The sequence below is a fragment of the Vulpes vulpes genome, chromosome 5, assembly GCF_048418805.1.
Source record: "Vulpes vulpes isolate BD-2025 chromosome 5, VulVul3, whole genome shotgun sequence".
Taxonomy (NCBI): Eukaryota; Metazoa; Chordata; class Mammalia; order Carnivora; family Canidae; genus Vulpes; species Vulpes vulpes.
This window is the reverse complement of record NC_132784.1, coordinates 61,400,977-61,418,446: the sequence shown is the minus strand read 5'-3', so window position 1 is coordinate 61,418,446 and position 17,470 is coordinate 61,400,977. Positions and strand designations below refer to the sequence as shown.

The window sequence follows — 17,470 nt, the reverse complement described above, 5'->3', positions numbered from 1 at the left end:
AACTGATGAGAGTTTTTGGGGGTAAAGCCGTCATGTTTCAAAAAAAGAAACTTGAACTGCTAGGGGCAGCTCTCTCTGTGATCAGAGAAACAGAGATAACACTAAGGGTTTGAGCTTTTACAAAGAAAGGAAGAATCCAGGGGACAGGGTACTAATTCATTGAGACTCAGTGTTTTTGCAAAAAGATGTGCACTAACATGTGGGCTCCGTGACATGTCAAGTGGATGCCACTAGTTTTATTCCCACCCTGAAAATCATCTTAGGGAAGAGATGCTTCGTATCTTCTATTACTCTGAATGTTGAGGTTCTTCCCTAACCCCAGTTTTACTTCTCAGGACCGTATTGGCCGCCCCTCAGAGACTGGCATTATTGGCATCATTGACCCTGAGTGCCGGATGATTGGCCTGCGACTCTATGATGGCCTTTTCAAGGTTATTCCGCTAGACCGGGACAATAAAGAGCTCAAGGCCTTTAACATCCGCCTCGAGGAGCTGCATGTCATCGATGTCAAGTTCCTATATGGTTGCCAAGCACCTACCATCTGCTTTGTCTACCAGGTACAGAGCCAGAGGAGAGAGAGGGAGAAGCTATGTGGTTTTGCATAGTGGGCGTTGATTTTCGCTAATTGGACTGTCTGGATTTGGTAGTAGGGTAGGCAGAGAGTTTAATGTATTCGTCTGGAAATGTTTTAAGTGGTATAGTTAATATGGGTCCGATTTCGGTTGTGTCTCTAGTGCAGTAGTAGTTAATGAGGCAGGAAGCTCTCTGGCTCTGGTAGCAGGTTTTAATCCCGAGATTACATTCTTGTGGACCTTGGAGATTTTATAGGGTGACCCAGTTTATACTTTGAGTCTCTTAACGGCATGCTAGGGGATTATTAAAACATACTGTAGAGAAATGATCTAGAAATTGGCCTTATAAGCAAAATAAAAACGTTTCAGTCATGCCTTACTTATGTCTTCTAAGGAGAGGTTTGCATTTTGTCCAGCATTCCCTTTCTGGTGACTTGTTGGCTGTTGACTTCTATTTTAGTCTGTGCCTAAAACTTTAGCAGAGCTGATCCTGGGCAGCTGTTCTCTGAGCCAGATTTGTTAAGTGGGGGCGGGGTGGCAGAGCATCAGACTAACTTATTTGTATCTTGGTAAAATCTTACCCTTTTAAACAAAGAGCCATACAGCGTGAGGTCATTTCACTTACATATGGTTGAATAAATGGTGGAAGAAAACCTAGTCCGAATCCAAGTGCTGTGTGTAGGTACATTTGATAGTTGTGTCAAGTATTGAAAATACTGATGTATTTTTGTATGTTTTTTAGTGTCACCATAAGTGTTAAGAGTTCAGAGGCTGGTTGAAATCAAGTTCATTTGAATGAGGTTGAAATTACTGCAGGGGATTTTTTTTTTTTTTTTTTTTTTAAGATTTTATTTATTTATTCATGAGAGACACAGAAAGAGAGAGGCAGAGACACAGGAGGAGGGAGAAGCAGGCTCCATGCAGGGTGCCCGATGTGGGACTCGATCCCGGGACTCCAGGATCATGCCTTGGGCCAAAGGCAGGCGCTAAACCGCTGCGCCAGCCAGGGATCCCCAGCTCTGACTGTCAAAACACAGTAAGCAAGATCAAACAAAATCCCCTGCAGTGGGGATCCCTGGGTGGTGCAGCGGTTTAGCGCCTGCCTTTGGCGCAGGGTGCGATCCTGGAGACACGGGATCAAATCACACGTCGGGATCGAATCCCACATCGGGCTCCTGGTGCATGGAGCCTGCTTCTCCCTCTGCCTATGTCTCTGCCTCTCTCTCTCTTTCTCTCTCTGTGTGACTATCATAAAAAAAAAAAAAAATAACAGTCAGAGCTGAAATAAAAACTTAGAATTTGGGCAGCCCCAGTGGCGCAGTGGTTTAGTGCTACCTGCAGCCCAGGGCGTGATCCTGGAGATCTGGGATCGAGTTCCACATCGGGCTTCTGCATGGAGCCTGCTTCTCCCTCCTCCTGTGTCTCTGCCTCTCTCTCTCTCTATGTCTATCATAAATAATGGAGCCTGCTTCTCCCTCCTCCTGTGTGTGTCTCTGCCTCTCTCTCTCTCTATGTCTCTCATAAATAAATAAATAAATAAACAAACAAATAATCTATCTTTAAAAAAAACCAACAACAACAACTTAGAATTTCCCTTCTTCAGTTTTGTAAATACCAGGTTATTAAAATACTGATGTTGGCTCTTCAAGGCTGACCCTGTGTTCCTAGCCTCAGAGCTGCCAGTTGTGACTGATCTTCATTCCTGTGTGGGTGTGGGTCTCTCTCTCTCTCTCTCTCTCTCTCTCTCTCTCTCTCTCTCTCTCTTTCTCTTTCTCTCTCTCTCTCAGGGGCCCAAATCAAACCCCCAGCTTGAACTTTTCCTGAAGTTCAGTCTTACCCTTGGTCATTGATGGGAAGATCTTTCATCAACTAAAAATGAGTATCCCCTGTTTTGTGAAAAAAGTCAAATATTGGTAAATATTTGAGGATTTACTGTGTGAAAGGCAGTCATTCTAAGTGTGTCAGGAGCTATAAACAGTGATTAAGATGTGGCCCCTGCCCTGAAACACATTGTTGAATTCTTTCCATAACTTCTTAGGCTTTCATCTGGCCTTTGTGAAGGCCATCTCTCTCTGTTCTTTCAGTCTCTCAGAAGTGACTTTGACAGCCTTAGCACTGATTTGAGTCATGATTCAGAAGGAGAGGGGGGAAGAGAAGATGGTGTTGACAAAGTTAGGACTGGATGTTTTAGTTAACTGTAGACGAGCAATATGTTCTGTTCCCTACTGTCATCCTGTCAGAATGCTTTTAAGAATCGTATCAAACAAACTTTTTAAAGTAGTCTACACCCAACATGGGTCTCAAGCTCATGACCCTGAGATCAAGAGTTGCTAGCTCTACCGACTGAGCCAGCTCAGCACCCCTCAAACAAATTTTTTAATCTCTTAGATGCAGTTAGCTTCTCAGTGGATTTTTTTTTTTTTAAAGCTACTTCATATGTTCTTTGAGGCCAAGGAATATAGACCATACATACATCTTGTATGTACTCACATACATAAGTACGTATATTGTATTTCTTATAGTGATTAGTATGGTATGCCAGGTTGATTTTTCTAATTTTTAAGTCTGCCTTGGTTGGTTGAATTGTTAGAAACAATAGGTCTGAGTCTCCGTCTACCCAGTCATAGCCTTAGTTGGTGGCTGTCAACTTACGGATGGGTCGGGATGGTTAAGGCCACCATGATGGGATGGTCAGATGCTGGCTGGTAGTGGTCTGTCCTTTTCAGGACTCCTTTCCAGTTTAGGTTTCCCCTGTCCTAAGGACTCACCCTCCACCTTTCCTCTCCTAGGACCCTCAGGGGCGGCATGTGAAAACTTACGAGGTGTCTCTCCGAGAGAAGGAGTTCAATAAGGGCCCTTGGAAACAGGAAAATGTAGAAGCTGAAGCTTCCATGGTGATTGCAGGTTGGTTGGGGTTTTGGAAATGTGCCCCCACACAAGGTCTGGGCCTGTTCCTCACCTTGTTCCTGCCTCACCTTCACTGCTTCATTTCAGTGCTCAAGTGCTATTATTATTATGGACATGCATTACTCAGCAGTCCTGAGGTCTCCTTTTTCTAAATGTACTTTCGTTTGCTTTTCCCATTTTTGTCTTTGGGATTGTCTGTTTTTTACTTCTTCCAAAAAGTACAGTTTTCCTTTATGTGGGGTGGAGGGATTAGCTACAAAACCCTCCGTTTGATTTGTAGAGTGGCTTGCAGAAATTGTTCTCATTATGTTTTTGTTGGGCATAACATTTAAAAACTGCAGGGGCCTTATAGAACTTATCTAATCTTGACTGTCTCACAGTTGAGGAAGCCTGGCCTGTGGGGCTTGCCCATGCCTGTGCCTCATTGACAAAGCCTTGGCCCGACTCCAGGCCTCTTTGCTTCTTAATCCTGTATCCCCGTCACAACATTATGTTATGTGGCTCACCTAGGGGAGAAATTTTAAAACTCTCAAGTGAAAATTGGTTTTTCTACATGGTGGCCCTCATAATGGGGGAAATTAAGCTAAGGAACAAGGAGAAAAATAAAAGCTTCGAGCTGGAAAGGATCAAAATTTCAGAGAGAAAAGGGAAGGAATGCAGGTGGAAGAGCACAGAGAAGACTCTTCATCCCTAGGAACTTAGAAGCACCAACAGAGTGACAATTAAAATACTACTAAGGTTAGATAATGCCAGCCTAAAATTTCTCAGCCAGCAATCTCAGTTAAAGCTATCATGTTCCCTGGACTTTGCTGTATTTTTAAAAAATTATAATTGTCTGAAGGTTTGCCTCAGAGATGGCTGGCTGGATTAGTGCCCTTGTTGCTGTAGGGCTTGGCGGGTCCAAAGTGCTGAGCATTCTAATGCTGCCCTTCCTCCTGCAGTCCCAGAGCCCTTCGGAGGGGCCATCATCATTGGACAGGAATCAATCACCTATCACAATGGTGACAAATACCTGGCAATTGCTCCTCCTATCATCAAGGTGAGCAGTGGTCTTTTAATTTTCCCTCCTCTGTTTTTCACCCTTGTTCTTACCCTGCTTCTCTCTTTCTCCTCATTTGTCAAAGGGACGTTTAAAGATGTCTGTCATAGTGTTTGCTGTGTGGTCATTGGGAATACAAAGAGATTGGCCTGGTTTTGCTTACTGATAGCTTGCTAGCTAACTATGAGAAAGAAGTAATAATGAAAGTAGGTTTACCCTTTCCATTGACTAGGGCAACTTTAAGAAGGAGGGGAGAATTTTGCAAATTTTGTTCAATGTTTTCAGAGCTCAAGTCATGTGCAGATAATGTAGCAATAAGTTATATAGACATAAAAAATTAGTTATAAAAGTTTTAAACTTTAACGTTTCAAGTTTTAAGAATTAATAAAAAGATTAAGTTAAAGCCTAAGTAACAAAATCTATGGTAACGTTAACAGTGGGAGGTAATCAGTAGTAGTGAGGATAAATAACAAAATCTGAATTAGTATATAGTCCAATTAATACTTCAAGCTGCTTCCTACTTTCTATATATTTTCATTTTCCAGTGAAATGATGTAAATAAACATTTAAGGTATATTGAGTTTCTCAGAAAGTTGTCTTCAGAATAAATTGTCTTCACACAGGTAGTCTTAGCTAAGTGGATTCCTTGCTCGTGAAATGGATGGGTTTGGTAAAGGGAGTGGTTCACGAGGGTTTGCTCTTTGGTTGTGGTAGATTTAATGTCTAATGACCATGTCTTCCCTCTTGGCAGCAAAGCACAATTGTGTGTCACAATCGTGTGGACCCCAATGGTTCCCGCTATCTGCTGGGAGACATGGAGGGAAGGCTCTTCATGCTGCTTTTGGAGAAGGAGGAACAGATGGATGGCACTGTCACCCTCAAAGATCTCCGTGTGGAGCTCCTCGGAGAGGTAGGAATTGTCCCTGCTCTGCTACATTCTCCTAGGGGCCTAGTGACCCCAGATGTGAGTCTGGGAATGTGACTCAGTGTGAGCAGTGTGAGACTGGGAATTGTACTCCTTAGCACCCAGCAAACAAATGGTCAGTCCTGCTATGGAAGTTGGATTTTGAATAAGATGTTAAAGAATTTCACAGACAGCTGAGCACTATCTCAAGTATAAAAAGGAAGAGAAATAAAAAGGATACCATTCAGAATTAAAGATTAATCTAATGCTGATATTCAATTCCAGGAAGAAGTTCCCCCCAAAGTTTATGAATGATGCAGTGAATTTTAGAGGTATCTAATTATTTTGAGGAAACTGGAACCATTGGGATTAAAATGATGACTTGGAGCAGGTACCTACAAGACAAAGTATAGATTTTCCTGACAGTAAGGATGTGGTAAATGGAGTCACAAACTTCAGAGATTTAGGAACATTTGTTTAGTATGAACTGAGGTTTTGAAATGGAGAATCATTTTGGGACTCATGGCTGCAGTTGTTCATTTTCTTAGCAGATGTTCACGAGGTGGTAGGACATTTTGCTTTTGCGTCATGGGGTGTTGGTTCTAATGTCTCTCATTCCATTGGCTCTCTTCTAGACTTCTATTGCTGAATGCTTGACATACCTTGATAATGGTGTTGTGTTTGTTGGGTCTCGCCTTGGGGACTCCCAGCTTGTGAAGGTGAGAAGATACTTTCTTTTTTCTGGCTGCTTCTTTGCCACCTCCACTGCTTCTTCCTTAAGTTTCTCCTCTGTTTGGAGCCTCTCAGAATTTCTTCGGTTCATCCACATCTGTACTATGCAGCTTTCTCCTTGGCTGATTTCACATCCTCCCCTGACTAGCTCTTTGCCTTAAAAGTTCATTCAATAGATGTGCCAGGCAAGGTGCTGGGCATAGTGGATACAGTGATAAATGGGACCCAACTCCTAGCTTCAAGTAGATCATAGTCTAATGTTTTAGATCCCGTCTAGAAGACAAAAACTTTGGACCATTCCTGCCAAAAAATGCATGAGAACGCATTAATTTCCAACCTGCTGCTTTGAAATCTATCCATGGGGGGCACCTGGGTGGCTCAGGGGTTGAGTGTCTGTCTTTGGCTCAGGTCGTGATCCTGGGGTCCTGGGATCGAGTCCTGCATCGGGTTCCCCGCAGGGAGCCTGCTTCTTCCTCTGCCTATGTCTCTGCCTCTCTCTGTGTCTCTCATGAATAAATAAATTTTAAAATCTTAATAATAATAATAATAATCCATGGGACTCACAGATGAGAAATTCCTGAATAATGAGTGGATCTCCTATAGGCCAACCATGTTCCTTAGTCAGCATTCCCCTTGTTGAAGCATCCAGTGGAGCACAGGAAGGGCAGATCTAAAAGGATTGAGAGTTTCTTTTGGGTGATAACCTCTTTAGGGTGGCTCTCTTAGGAGCATTCCAGCACTAACTGTTTTTTTCTTCTTAGCTCAATGTTGACAGCAATGAACAAGGCTCCTATGTAGTGGCCATGGAAACCTTTACCAATTTAGGACCCATTGTGGATATGTGTGTGGTGGACCTGGAGAGGCAGGGGCAGGGACAGGTAAGAAGATCATTCCCAAAAATGGATAGTTGATACACCCACTCAAACCATGTCCTCTTAAGACTTGCCTGTCTGGAGTAGGGCATGCCCACTGAAGATAACTTTTAAGAGCATAACTCATTAATCCCAGTGATGCAAGGATAACTACCTTTTATTGAGTGCATCTTTTGGCCTGTGATACTGATATACATCATCTGTGATCACATGAGTACCCTAATTAGATAGGAATTCTTTTTTTTTTTTTTTTTTTTTTTTTAGATAGGAATTCTTGACCATTTAAGAAGTGAGAGGGCTTGGGGCAGGAAAAAATCAAGTAACTTGTCCAAGGTCACATAACCTCCAAGTGGCAGGTGTGTCTGACTCCAGATCCTGTGATCTTTCTAGTAGACTAGGTTTCAAGGATGGAAGCCTGCTTGTTAGGAGCAATGGTAGTTGCTCTTTGCTTCTTGGACTAGAATGTCCTATCTGCTTGGTAAATTTGAGAGACTTGGAAATCAGCCTCTGTTGAGTCGGCTTCCTCAAACTTAGCTCTGCTGAAAGGGTCCTTGGGTTTAGGTATAGCTCGTTTATCTTCTAGGCATCAGTATGATGGCCCCAGCCTCTGAAGGTAGTTTTTTAGAAACCTTTTCTCTGCTTGCAGCTGGTTACTTGCTCTGGGGCTTTCAAGGAAGGTTCCTTGCGGATCATCCGGAATGGAATCGGAATCCATGAGCATGCCAGCATTGACTTACCAGGCATCAAAGGTAACCTTTTGGTAGACATAGGATGCAAATCTTATTTAAGTGACCTTGGCTTTTGGCCTCATTAGGTGTTGTAAAGGCACATGAGTGAGAGCTTAGAGGAAAGCAGGTCAGATGAAGAATTTTAAAAAAAGTCTTAATGAGAAATAAATGGTAGAAGCTTAAACATATTTAAAAGTGCAAATGGATGCCTGGGTGGCTCAGAGGTTGAGCATCTGTCTTTGGCTCAGGTCATGATCGCAGGGTCCTGAGATCCAGTCCCACATTGGGCTCCCTGCAGGGAGCCTGCTTCTCCTGCTTGTGTCTGTGCCTCTCTCTGTGTCTTTCATGAATAAATAAATAAAATCTCTAAAAAAATTAAAAAGGTGCAAAGCAAGTAAAGTTGAAAATATATATTGTTGACCAAAATTGCATAAGGAGTAGAGACATGGAAAGGAAACATTTGTAAGTTAAGTCTAATATTTTTATAAGAGAACTGATAGAATCCCTGAAAAAAGAGGAGACTGAGAATATCATAGAATATCATACAAAGGTGTAAGTATAAAGGTAGTAACTTTTTTTTTTTTTTTTTTTTGGTAGTAACTTCTGGAACAAAAATACAAACCTAAATTCCAGGAGAGCTATACTAATCAAAAAGATCAAAGAAAGACTATATAGTGAAAGTTTTTTTTTTTGTTTTTTTTGTTTTTTAAGATTTTATTCATGAGAGATACAGAGAAAGAGACAAAGACATAGGCAGAGGGAGAAGCAGGCTCCATGCAGGAAGCCCGATGCGACCTTGACCCCAGGACTCCGGGATCACACCCTGAGCCAAAGGCAGACACTCAACCGCTGAGCTACCCAGGCGTCCCAGTGAAAGATTTTTATGTATAAATAGTAGACATGACTCAAGGTAATAGAACTGTTATCAAACATCTGCATGAATGTATGATCTATCTGGCAAGTATCAGTAAATATAAATGGGCTAAACTCACCTATTACAAGAAAATGACCAGATTGAATCATAAAGCAAAAACATAGGTACAAATAGAAGGCACATCAGAAAAAAAAGTTATTAGGGAATCCCTGGGTGGCTCAGTGGGAATCCCTGAGTGGCTCAGTGGTTTAGTGCCTGCCTTTGGCCCGGGACATGATCCTGGAGTCCCGGCATTGAGTCCCATGTCAGGCTTCCTGCATGGAGCCTGCTTCTCCCTCTGCCTGTGTCTCTGCCTCTCTCTCTCCTCTGTGTCTTTCATGAATAAATAAAATCTTTAAAAAAAAAAAAGAAAGAAAGAAAGAAAAAAGTTATTAGACTATCAGGTAATAAGAGGATAGAAACAGGTAAATAAAGAAATAGAGAGTTATGAATTAGGAAGAGATCATAAAAGTATAAAAGCTGGGAGAATCGACTGAAAACTAGACAGAGTTTATTAAGGCAGCAAGGTATAAAATTAATGTACTGAAATCAATAGCATTCATATGAAAACACAGTCTGCTAGAGGGTACAATCAAGGGGTCCCTGGGTGGCTCAGTCTGCCTTTGGCTCAGGTCATGATCATGGGATTCAGCCCTGTGTCTGACTCCCTGCTCAGTGAGGAGCCTGCTTCTCCCTCTCCCTGTGCCATTCTCTGGTGCTTGTGCTTTCTCTCTCACTCTCTCAGATAAATCTTTTAAAAAAAAGAAAAAAATAGAAGGTATAGTTGGAGGGGAAGGAGCCAATTTACAATAGTAATGAAAAGGTAAAATACCAAGGAATAAATTGAACAAGAAATGTGCAAAACCTGTACAGGAAAAACTTTAAAATACTCCTTAAGAATTCAAAGGATAGACTTGATCAAATGAAAATTATATCAAGGGATCCCTGGGTGGCGCAGCGGTTTAGCGCCTGCCTTTGGCCCAGGGCGCGATCCTGGAGACCCGGAATCGAATCCCACGTCGGGCTCCCGGTGCATGGAGCTTGCTTCTCCCTCTGCCTATGTCTCTGCCTCTCTCTCTGTGTGACTATCATAAATAAATAAAAATTAAAAAAAAAAAAATCTAAGGTGCTCCTTACATTTAAAAAAAAAAAGAAAAGAAAACTATATCAAGGTCCTATAAACTAAATTATAAAGTGATCTCTGTTTGACCTATTTTTGTATTAAATGTATCTCAATAAAAATATCAAGAGGTTTTTTTCTTGACCTAGATAAGCCGAAGTCCAAATGGAAAAAGGAAGAAGCAAGAAAAGCCAGGAAGACTTAAAAAGGAGCAGCAAGACAGGACTAGCCCTACCAGATACTAAAACATACCATTAAACCTTAGTAAATTAAAGTATAGTTTTGGTGCACTAATAGGCAGAGTTTGCTTGAGCAGACTCAAAAATCCAGAAATTAAAAAACAAGTCCTGAAATAGACCTGTGGGAATTTAGTGTATGCTGATGGTAGTATCTCAGTTCAGTGAGATAAAGATGATTTTTTTATTTATTTATTTTTATATTTTTAAAGATTTTATTTATTCATGGGAGACACACAGAAAGAGAGAGGCAGAGACACAGGCAGAGGGAAAAGCAGGCTCCATGCAGGGAGCCCGATGTGGGACTCGATCCCGGGTCTCCAGGATCACACCCTGGGCTGAAGGCAGCGCTAAACCGCTGAGTTACCTGGGCTGCCCTAAAGATGATTTTTAAAAAAAAATAAATTGTTTAATAAATGGTGTTCCGAGTTATCAACTGGGAAAGATAAGTTTGGATCCATACTGTACTTTACATACCTTGCTAGAATCCAAATGGATTAGACTTAATATAAAAAAGAAGTTATATGGAGATCCCTGGATGGCTCAGCGGTTTAGTGCCTGCCTTCGGCCCAGGGCATGGTCCTGGAGTCCCAGGATCGAGTCCCGCATCGGGCTCCCTGCATGGAGCCTGCTGCAATATCCGCCTGTCTCTGCCTCTCTCTCTCTGTGTCTCTCATGAATAAATAAATAAAATCTTTAAAATAAAAAAAAGGAAATTATATGAAAGTAAAAAAGTTGTCAAATTCCTTTATAATTTTATTTATTTAAAAAAATATTTTATTTATTTGACAGAGAGAAAGAGCATGCACGTGCGTAAGCAGGGGGAGCTGTAGCTCCCTGCTGAGCAAGAAGCCTGATGTGAGGCTCGATCCCAGGACCCCTGGATCATGACCTGAGCTGAAGGCAGATACTTAACCGACTGAGCCACCTAGATGCCCCCCCTTTATAATTTTAGAATGGGGAAGGCCTTTTAAACTATGACTCAAAGCACAGAAGCAAAGGAAAAGATTAATTAATTCAACAACATAAGACTTCTGCACGGCAAAAACAAAATGCTCAAAGCTAAGTCATAAGAAATGGCAATCCAGATAAAAATGTTTGTAGTCCATCTTATAGACAAAGGCCTCGTTTCCCTAATGTTGAAACATTTCTATAAAGAAGATCACCAAAAATTTGTTTTTAATTTTTAAAGATTTTATTTATTCATGAGAGATACAGAGAGAGAGGCAGAGACACAGGCAGAGGGAGAAGCAGGCTTCATGCAGGGAGCCCGATGTGGGACTTGATCCCTAGACTCCGAGATCACTTCCTGAGACAAAGGCAGCTGCTCAACCACTGAGCCCCCCCAGGCATCCCATGATCACCAAAAGTCTTGCCCCCAGATTGGCAAAGGACAGGCATAGACAGGTAACAGGCCTCACTTGTACTAAGGGAGATGCAAATAAAAATTGAATAGTGGGGATGCCTGGGTGTCTCAGTGGTTGAGTGTCTGCCTTTGGCTCAGGGCTTGATCCTGGGGTCCTAGGATCGAGTCCCACATCAGGCTCCCTGCATGGAGCCTGCTTCTCCCTCTGCCTGTCTCTGCTTCTCTCTTGTGTCTCTGATGAATAAATAAAATCTTAAAAAAAAAAAAACAACGAAAAATCCCCCCAAAACCAAAATTGAATAGTGGGGGACATCTGGGTGGCTCAGTGGTTAAGTGTATGCCTCCTGTTCAGGTTGTGATCCCAGCATCCTGGGATCAAGTCCTGGATTGGGCTCCCTGCAGGAAGCCTGCTTTTCCCTTTGCTTATGTCTCTGCCTCTCTGTGTGTCTCTCACGAATAAATAAAATCTTTAAAAGTAAAAAACAAATGGTGATACCATTCTTTATATACTAGGTGACCAGAATCCAATCCAAAAGCTTGACAACACTGTGGGTGAGGCTGGGAGGAGATAAGCATACATTGGTAAACTCTGCCAAAACTGCACCTGCATTTAATTTAGTGATTTATGGACATTTCTAATTCTAAGCATCAATCCCATAGACCTTCATATAGACAGAGTGATGTAAATACAAGATCATTTGTTGTGGCGTTGTATGCAAAATACTGAAAAAGTGCCCATCAGTGGAGACTTAAAACTGGTACATCTGTACAATTAAATGCTGTGTCACTGTCAAAAACAAGGTACTATTGTGATAAGGGCTTTAGTATAAAATGGAAAAGCGTAGTGCAGAACAGTATATGATAGGTTTTATTTATATGTGTGTGTCCTTGTGTAACCTTTTATAAATTTTATTTTTAAATACTACACGGGGCTTGGACCCACACACATGCACACTCCAACAACTCAGCCAGCCAGCCACCCCTATATTTGTATTTGTAAAACAATGATTACCAAATTCTTTAAATTAAAAAAAAAAATTCTGAAGAATGAACAAGAGACTATTTTTTTTCCATTTTTTTAAAGATTTAATTAATTAATTAATTAATTTATTTATTTATTTATTTATTGAGAGAGATAGAGAATGGCTGGGACACAGGCAGAGGGAGAAACAGGCTCCATGCAGGGAACCTGACATGGGACTTGATCCCAGATCTCCAGGATCACACCCCAGGTTGCAGGCAGCGCTAAACCGCTGCACCACCAGGGCTGCCCTGAACAAGAGACTATTGATGACTTATTTGGGGGATGGGTTTCAGGGAGTGAAACTTCTATGTACACATTTTAAAGATAAATTTTGTTTTCTAGTACTAGAAACGTATCATCCTATCCAGAATCAAAGGAAAAACTTTAAAATATTAAGCTCAAAACAGTTTTAAAAACAGCTTCTTCGGAATCTTAAAGCCAGGAAAGAAGAGAGTGGCTCTTTTAGCTTCAGTGTGGACTCCACAAAGTTCCTGCTCCTTCTTGAGGCCAGGCTGCCTTTCTTTAGATGTGGCGACTCGAGTGTTGGGCTCTGCTCTGCATCTTTATCCTTGATCTTTGTTCCAGGTCTGTGGCCACTGCGGTCTGACCCAAACCGGGAGACTGATGACACTTTGGTGCTCTCTTTTGTGGGCCAGACAAGGTAAGGGTGAGTCTGGTGCCTACTCCAGATGCTCCTGTCGAGGTTGCAAGGTGGGAGAGCAGGTCTGGCTGACCCAGTCTTCCCTCCTCCTGCAGAGTCCTCATGTTAAACGGAGAGGAAGTGGAAGAAACCGAACTGATGGGTTTTGTGGATGATCAGCAGACTTTCTTCTGTGGCAACGTGGCTCATCAACAACTCATCCAGGTAGTAACTGAGAATGGGGCAAGCCCCATGGACTTGAATTTGATCTAGAGTGCAGTATAGAGCACTGCAGGATTTTATGAGTTCCTTTTTTTTTTTTTTTTTTTAAGATTTTATTTATTTAGGAGAGACAGAGAGAGGCGGCAGAGACACAGGCAGAGGGAAAAGCAGGCTTCCTGTGGGGAGCCCGATGTGGGACTTGATCCCAGACCCTGGGATCACGCCCGGAGCCAAAGGCAGATGCTCAACCGCTGAGCCACCCAGGTGCCTCACAACAGTCCATTTTTATGCCTCTGAAAGTAACAAATCCTAGAAAAAAAAAATTAAAATCACCCAATAACCCACCACTCAGAGAAGACAACAGCTCTTCACTTTGGAGTTATTCCTTTTAGCTTTTTTTTTGTACAAATATATATATGTTGTATTTATTCACATTCTCTTACAGACTGGGATCATAATATTTTTTATGGTTTGGGGTATCATTTTAGCACTAACCATGCTCTATTTTCTGAGACACATTTCTTACCTTGTAATAATATATACCTATTTAGGTCTAGTGCTCCCATCCATATTTGACTGTTGACAGCATTTTCACATTAATTATTGGAACCAGAGCTCTTACTTTGTTTTGAATTTGCTTTAAATCTATATATGCAGTATGGGGTCACATATCCTTTTGACACTTGATAGCCATGAGAGCCTGATTTCTGAGCACCATGCCCACCTCCAGTTGATTTTAGTTTGGAATGACCCCTGGCATTCTTCACTTCTACATACCCTCCTCAACTCTTGACTTTTCTTAACTGTGGCCAAAGTCCATGTTTGCCAGTGTCAGGTATGGCACTTTCTTTCCGTCTTTTTATCCACTTCGGTCTTCCTTTTAGCAGTGGTAGATTTGATAAAAGCCAGAGGGAAGGTTATTTTGGTTTGTGGACCAAGTGTGGGAGGTGCCCAGATACTGATTCATTGCTTTGCAGGTTTTTCTAACTAAAGCCTGAAGACTGGTTCCAGTTCATGTATCTATTATTAATAGGAGGTCAGCTTTGATAGGTTAAGATGAATTGATACATATGTTACAGTGTCATCAATCTGCTTTTTGTTTTATGTCAGTGATGAAATAGATTTTTTAAAGTATATTTCAAGATATTTTCATAGCCTTTTCTAAAGAATTTTATTTTTTAAGGTTTTATTTTTAAATAATCACCTCACCCAATATGGGGCTTGAACTCATGACCTTGAGCTCAATAGTTACACACTCATGCCACTGACTAAGCCAGCTAGACACCTGCAAGGTTTAAATAATTTTAATGGTTCATGCACAGTAAAGAACTTGGCTGTTTTAGAGGACTGAATTTTGGGTTGAGAAAAACTGCTAGACTGGTAGTCATGGGGTCTTCCTCCATTGCTACCTCTCCCAAGACTTAATCAGAATAAAACAAGTTGCCTTTTTTCTGGTTGCAGGTAGGTAAGTTGGAAGCAGCCTTCAGCTTGTCTGATTTGGGGCTTCAACTAAAAATGGCATCTATCAGAACTAATCGTTGCAGGAGTTTAGGGAAAAAATACATATGGCAGAGAGGATTTCTGTAGTTTATTTTTAGGGCTCCGCTAGGGCACTGTTTACCACCTTCCCACTAGTGTATGGATCCCAGCAGATGCTTGGAGACCTTGCTCTTCTTTTTCTAGATCACTTCAGCATCTGTGAGATTGGTCTCTCAGGAACCCAAAGCTCTGGTCAGTGAGTGGAAGGAGCCTCAGGGCAAGAACATCAGTGTGGCCTCCTGCAACAGCAGCCAGGTGGTAGTAGCTGTGGGAAGGGCCCTCTACTACTTGCAGATCCATCCTCAGGAGCTCCGACAGATCAGGTGTGTGTTTATCTGTCTGCTCTTTTTTTCCTCTCCTATTCTCTGGGGCTTCTTTCATCCTTAGGGTCCTTCCTCTGCCATATTCATCTTTGTTCAGCCACACAGAGATGGAACATGAAGTGGCCTGCTTGGACATCACGCCACTGGGAGACAGCAATGGGCTGTCCCCTCTTTGTGCCATTGGCCTGTGGACGGACATCTCTGCACGTATCTTGAAGCTGCCGTCTTTTGAGCTGCTGCACAAAGAGATGCTGGGTGGAGGTAGGTGTTTTGTAAGGATCTTTTGAAGGTTGGAATGAGAAAATGGAGCAAGTCTTAATGTGCCCCTTTCCCACAGAGATCATTCCTCGTTCCATCCTGATGACCACTTTTGAGAGTAGCCACTATCTCCTTTGTGCCTTGGGAGATGGGGCACTTTTCTACTTCGGGCTCAACGTTGAGACAGGTAAGAATCACACTTTGAATGGAGGGCTTTTGGAGAAGTAAGGAGTGTAGAGTTGCCGTAGCCTCTGGGTAGTGCTTTGAACCTTCACAGCCCAGCTGTTTGTCTTGTTTCCTTCCTTCTTTCTCCTGATGCCATTCTTTCTATAGGCCTGTTGAGCGACCGTAAGAAGGTGACTCTGGGCACACAGCCCACGGTATTGAGGACTTTCCGTTCTCTTTCTACCACCAACGTCTTTGCTTGCTCTGACCGCCCCACTGTCATCTACAGCAGCAACCACAAGTTGGTCTTTTCCAATGTCAACCTCAAGGAGGTCAACTACATGTGTCCCCTAAACTCTGATGGGTATCCTGACAGGTGAGCCTCTTTTTCTTTCTTTAGCAGGAGCCATTGATTGAGGACATCATGGTGTTTTCCTCAAACCCTCCTCTCTAGCCTTTTCCCAAAGTCAAATCAGTGTAAGTAGCTGAGATGGGAAATGTAAAGCAGAGGTTCTCACATCTGGGCTACCCATTAGAAATCCCTGGGACACTTTTTAAAAGGTATATATTTTTTTGAATCCTTTTCAGATTCTGATTCAGTAGATCTAGGGTTTGGACCATAGAATCTGTATTTTCAGGAAAACCTCCCAGGTTATTCAAAGGGTTGTCAAGTTTCAGAATCCCTGATTTAGAGATCATTCTGTATTCCCCTAAAGCAAGACTTGGTCAAAGTATGGTCCCTCACCTGCAGCCACCGCACTAGTTGGGAACTCATTAGAAATGTAAACTCAGGGAGATGCCTGGGTGGCTCTGTGGTTGAGCCTCTCCTTTGTCTCACAGCTTGATCCCACAGGGAGCCGCCTTCTCCCTCTGTCTTTGTCTGTGTGTCTCTCATGAATAAATAAATAAGGTCCTTAAAAAAAAAAGATAAATGTTAAACTCAGACCTTGGAGGGTTAGGGGCTGGCTGGCTGCTTTAACAAGCCCTCCTGCTGATTCTAATGCAAATGGTAATTTGAGAATCACTGTTCTAGATTCAAATGCTACACAAGAGCATTAAATGGAGAGAGCAGTTAAAAACCTCAGCTGGACCTGTTAATAAATAAGATGGGGGTGGCAGTGGGACCAGGCACTGGAATATGTCATGTCTCCCCAGGTGATTTTTAGCATGAGTCCAGGTGGAGAACCATTGCCCGCAGGAAGCTAGTGTAATTATATCTTGTTTTTCTTCCCCTTGTGGAGTTACCTTGTAGTATCCTTTCTTTTCTTGGGTCTACTCAGTCTAAACCTAGACCCTTCTTTCCAGCCTGGCACTGGCCAACAACAGCACTCTCACCATTGGCACCATCGACGAGATCCAGAAACTGCACATCCGCACAGTTCCCCTCTATGAGTCTCCCAGGTGAGGGCCAGGGTTGGGGGCCAGGGCAGGAGGGCCGCAGAACACAGTGATCTGGTTGTTGGTGTGGGGTGCTTCCCCTCTCCGACCTGTTCTCAGAGGCACTGTCTGCACTTGCTCTCCAGGAAGATCTGCTATCAGGAAGTGTCCCAGTGCTTTGGGGTCCTCTCCAGCCGGATCGAAGTCCAAGACACAAGTGGCGGCACAACGGCCCTGAGGCCCAGTGCTAGCACCCAGGTGAGGGCACGGACAGAGAAAGATAGCATTAGAGTAGGGCTGACGAACTTTTCTGGAAAGGATCATGTAATATGTATAGCATTGTCAACCATAGGGAGCAACTACTCCAGTGTGCCATGAAAGAAACAGCCACAGACAGCAGGTAGGGTAGTTGAGTTCCAGTGTGAACACAGGTAGTGAGCTGGATTTGGCCCCCTCGGAGCGTTGGGGAAAGAACTGGGGATAAGTGTGGTGGTCAGTGATTCTGATACTCTGTAGCCTTCCTTGCAGGATGA

The 17,470-nt window shown here is 42.6% G+C and overlaps 1 protein-coding gene across 2 annotated transcripts in view; it reads left to right on the top strand.

The window, feature by feature from the left end:
- Positions 1 to 17,470, top strand: part of DDB1 (damage specific DNA binding protein 1) — a 34,740-nt gene that overhangs the window by 4,673 nt on the left and 12,597 nt on the right. For both annotated transcript variants that reach the window (XM_072758202.1, XM_025987374.2), the window contains 15 exons: positions 336 to 557; positions 3,362 to 3,476; positions 4,421 to 4,518; positions 5,270 to 5,428; positions 6,058 to 6,141; positions 6,916 to 7,032; positions 7,673 to 7,775; positions 12,999 to 13,074; positions 13,170 to 13,278; positions 14,959 to 15,137; positions 15,235 to 15,398; positions 15,475 to 15,582; positions 15,729 to 15,936; positions 16,866 to 16,961; positions 17,084 to 17,195. In XM_072758202.1, the coding sequence (XP_072614303.1) occupies positions 336 to 557; positions 3,362 to 3,476; positions 4,421 to 4,518; positions 5,270 to 5,428; positions 6,058 to 6,141; positions 6,916 to 7,032; positions 7,673 to 7,775; positions 12,999 to 13,074; positions 13,170 to 13,278; positions 14,959 to 15,137; positions 15,235 to 15,398; positions 15,475 to 15,582; positions 15,729 to 15,936; positions 16,866 to 16,961; positions 17,084 to 17,195 (1,950 nt within the window). The remainder of the gene's footprint in view (positions 1 to 335; positions 558 to 3,361; positions 3,477 to 4,420; positions 4,519 to 5,269; positions 5,429 to 6,057; positions 6,142 to 6,915; positions 7,033 to 7,672; positions 7,776 to 12,998; positions 13,075 to 13,169; positions 13,279 to 14,958; positions 15,138 to 15,234; positions 15,399 to 15,474; positions 15,583 to 15,728; positions 15,937 to 16,865; positions 16,962 to 17,083; positions 17,196 to 17,470) is intronic.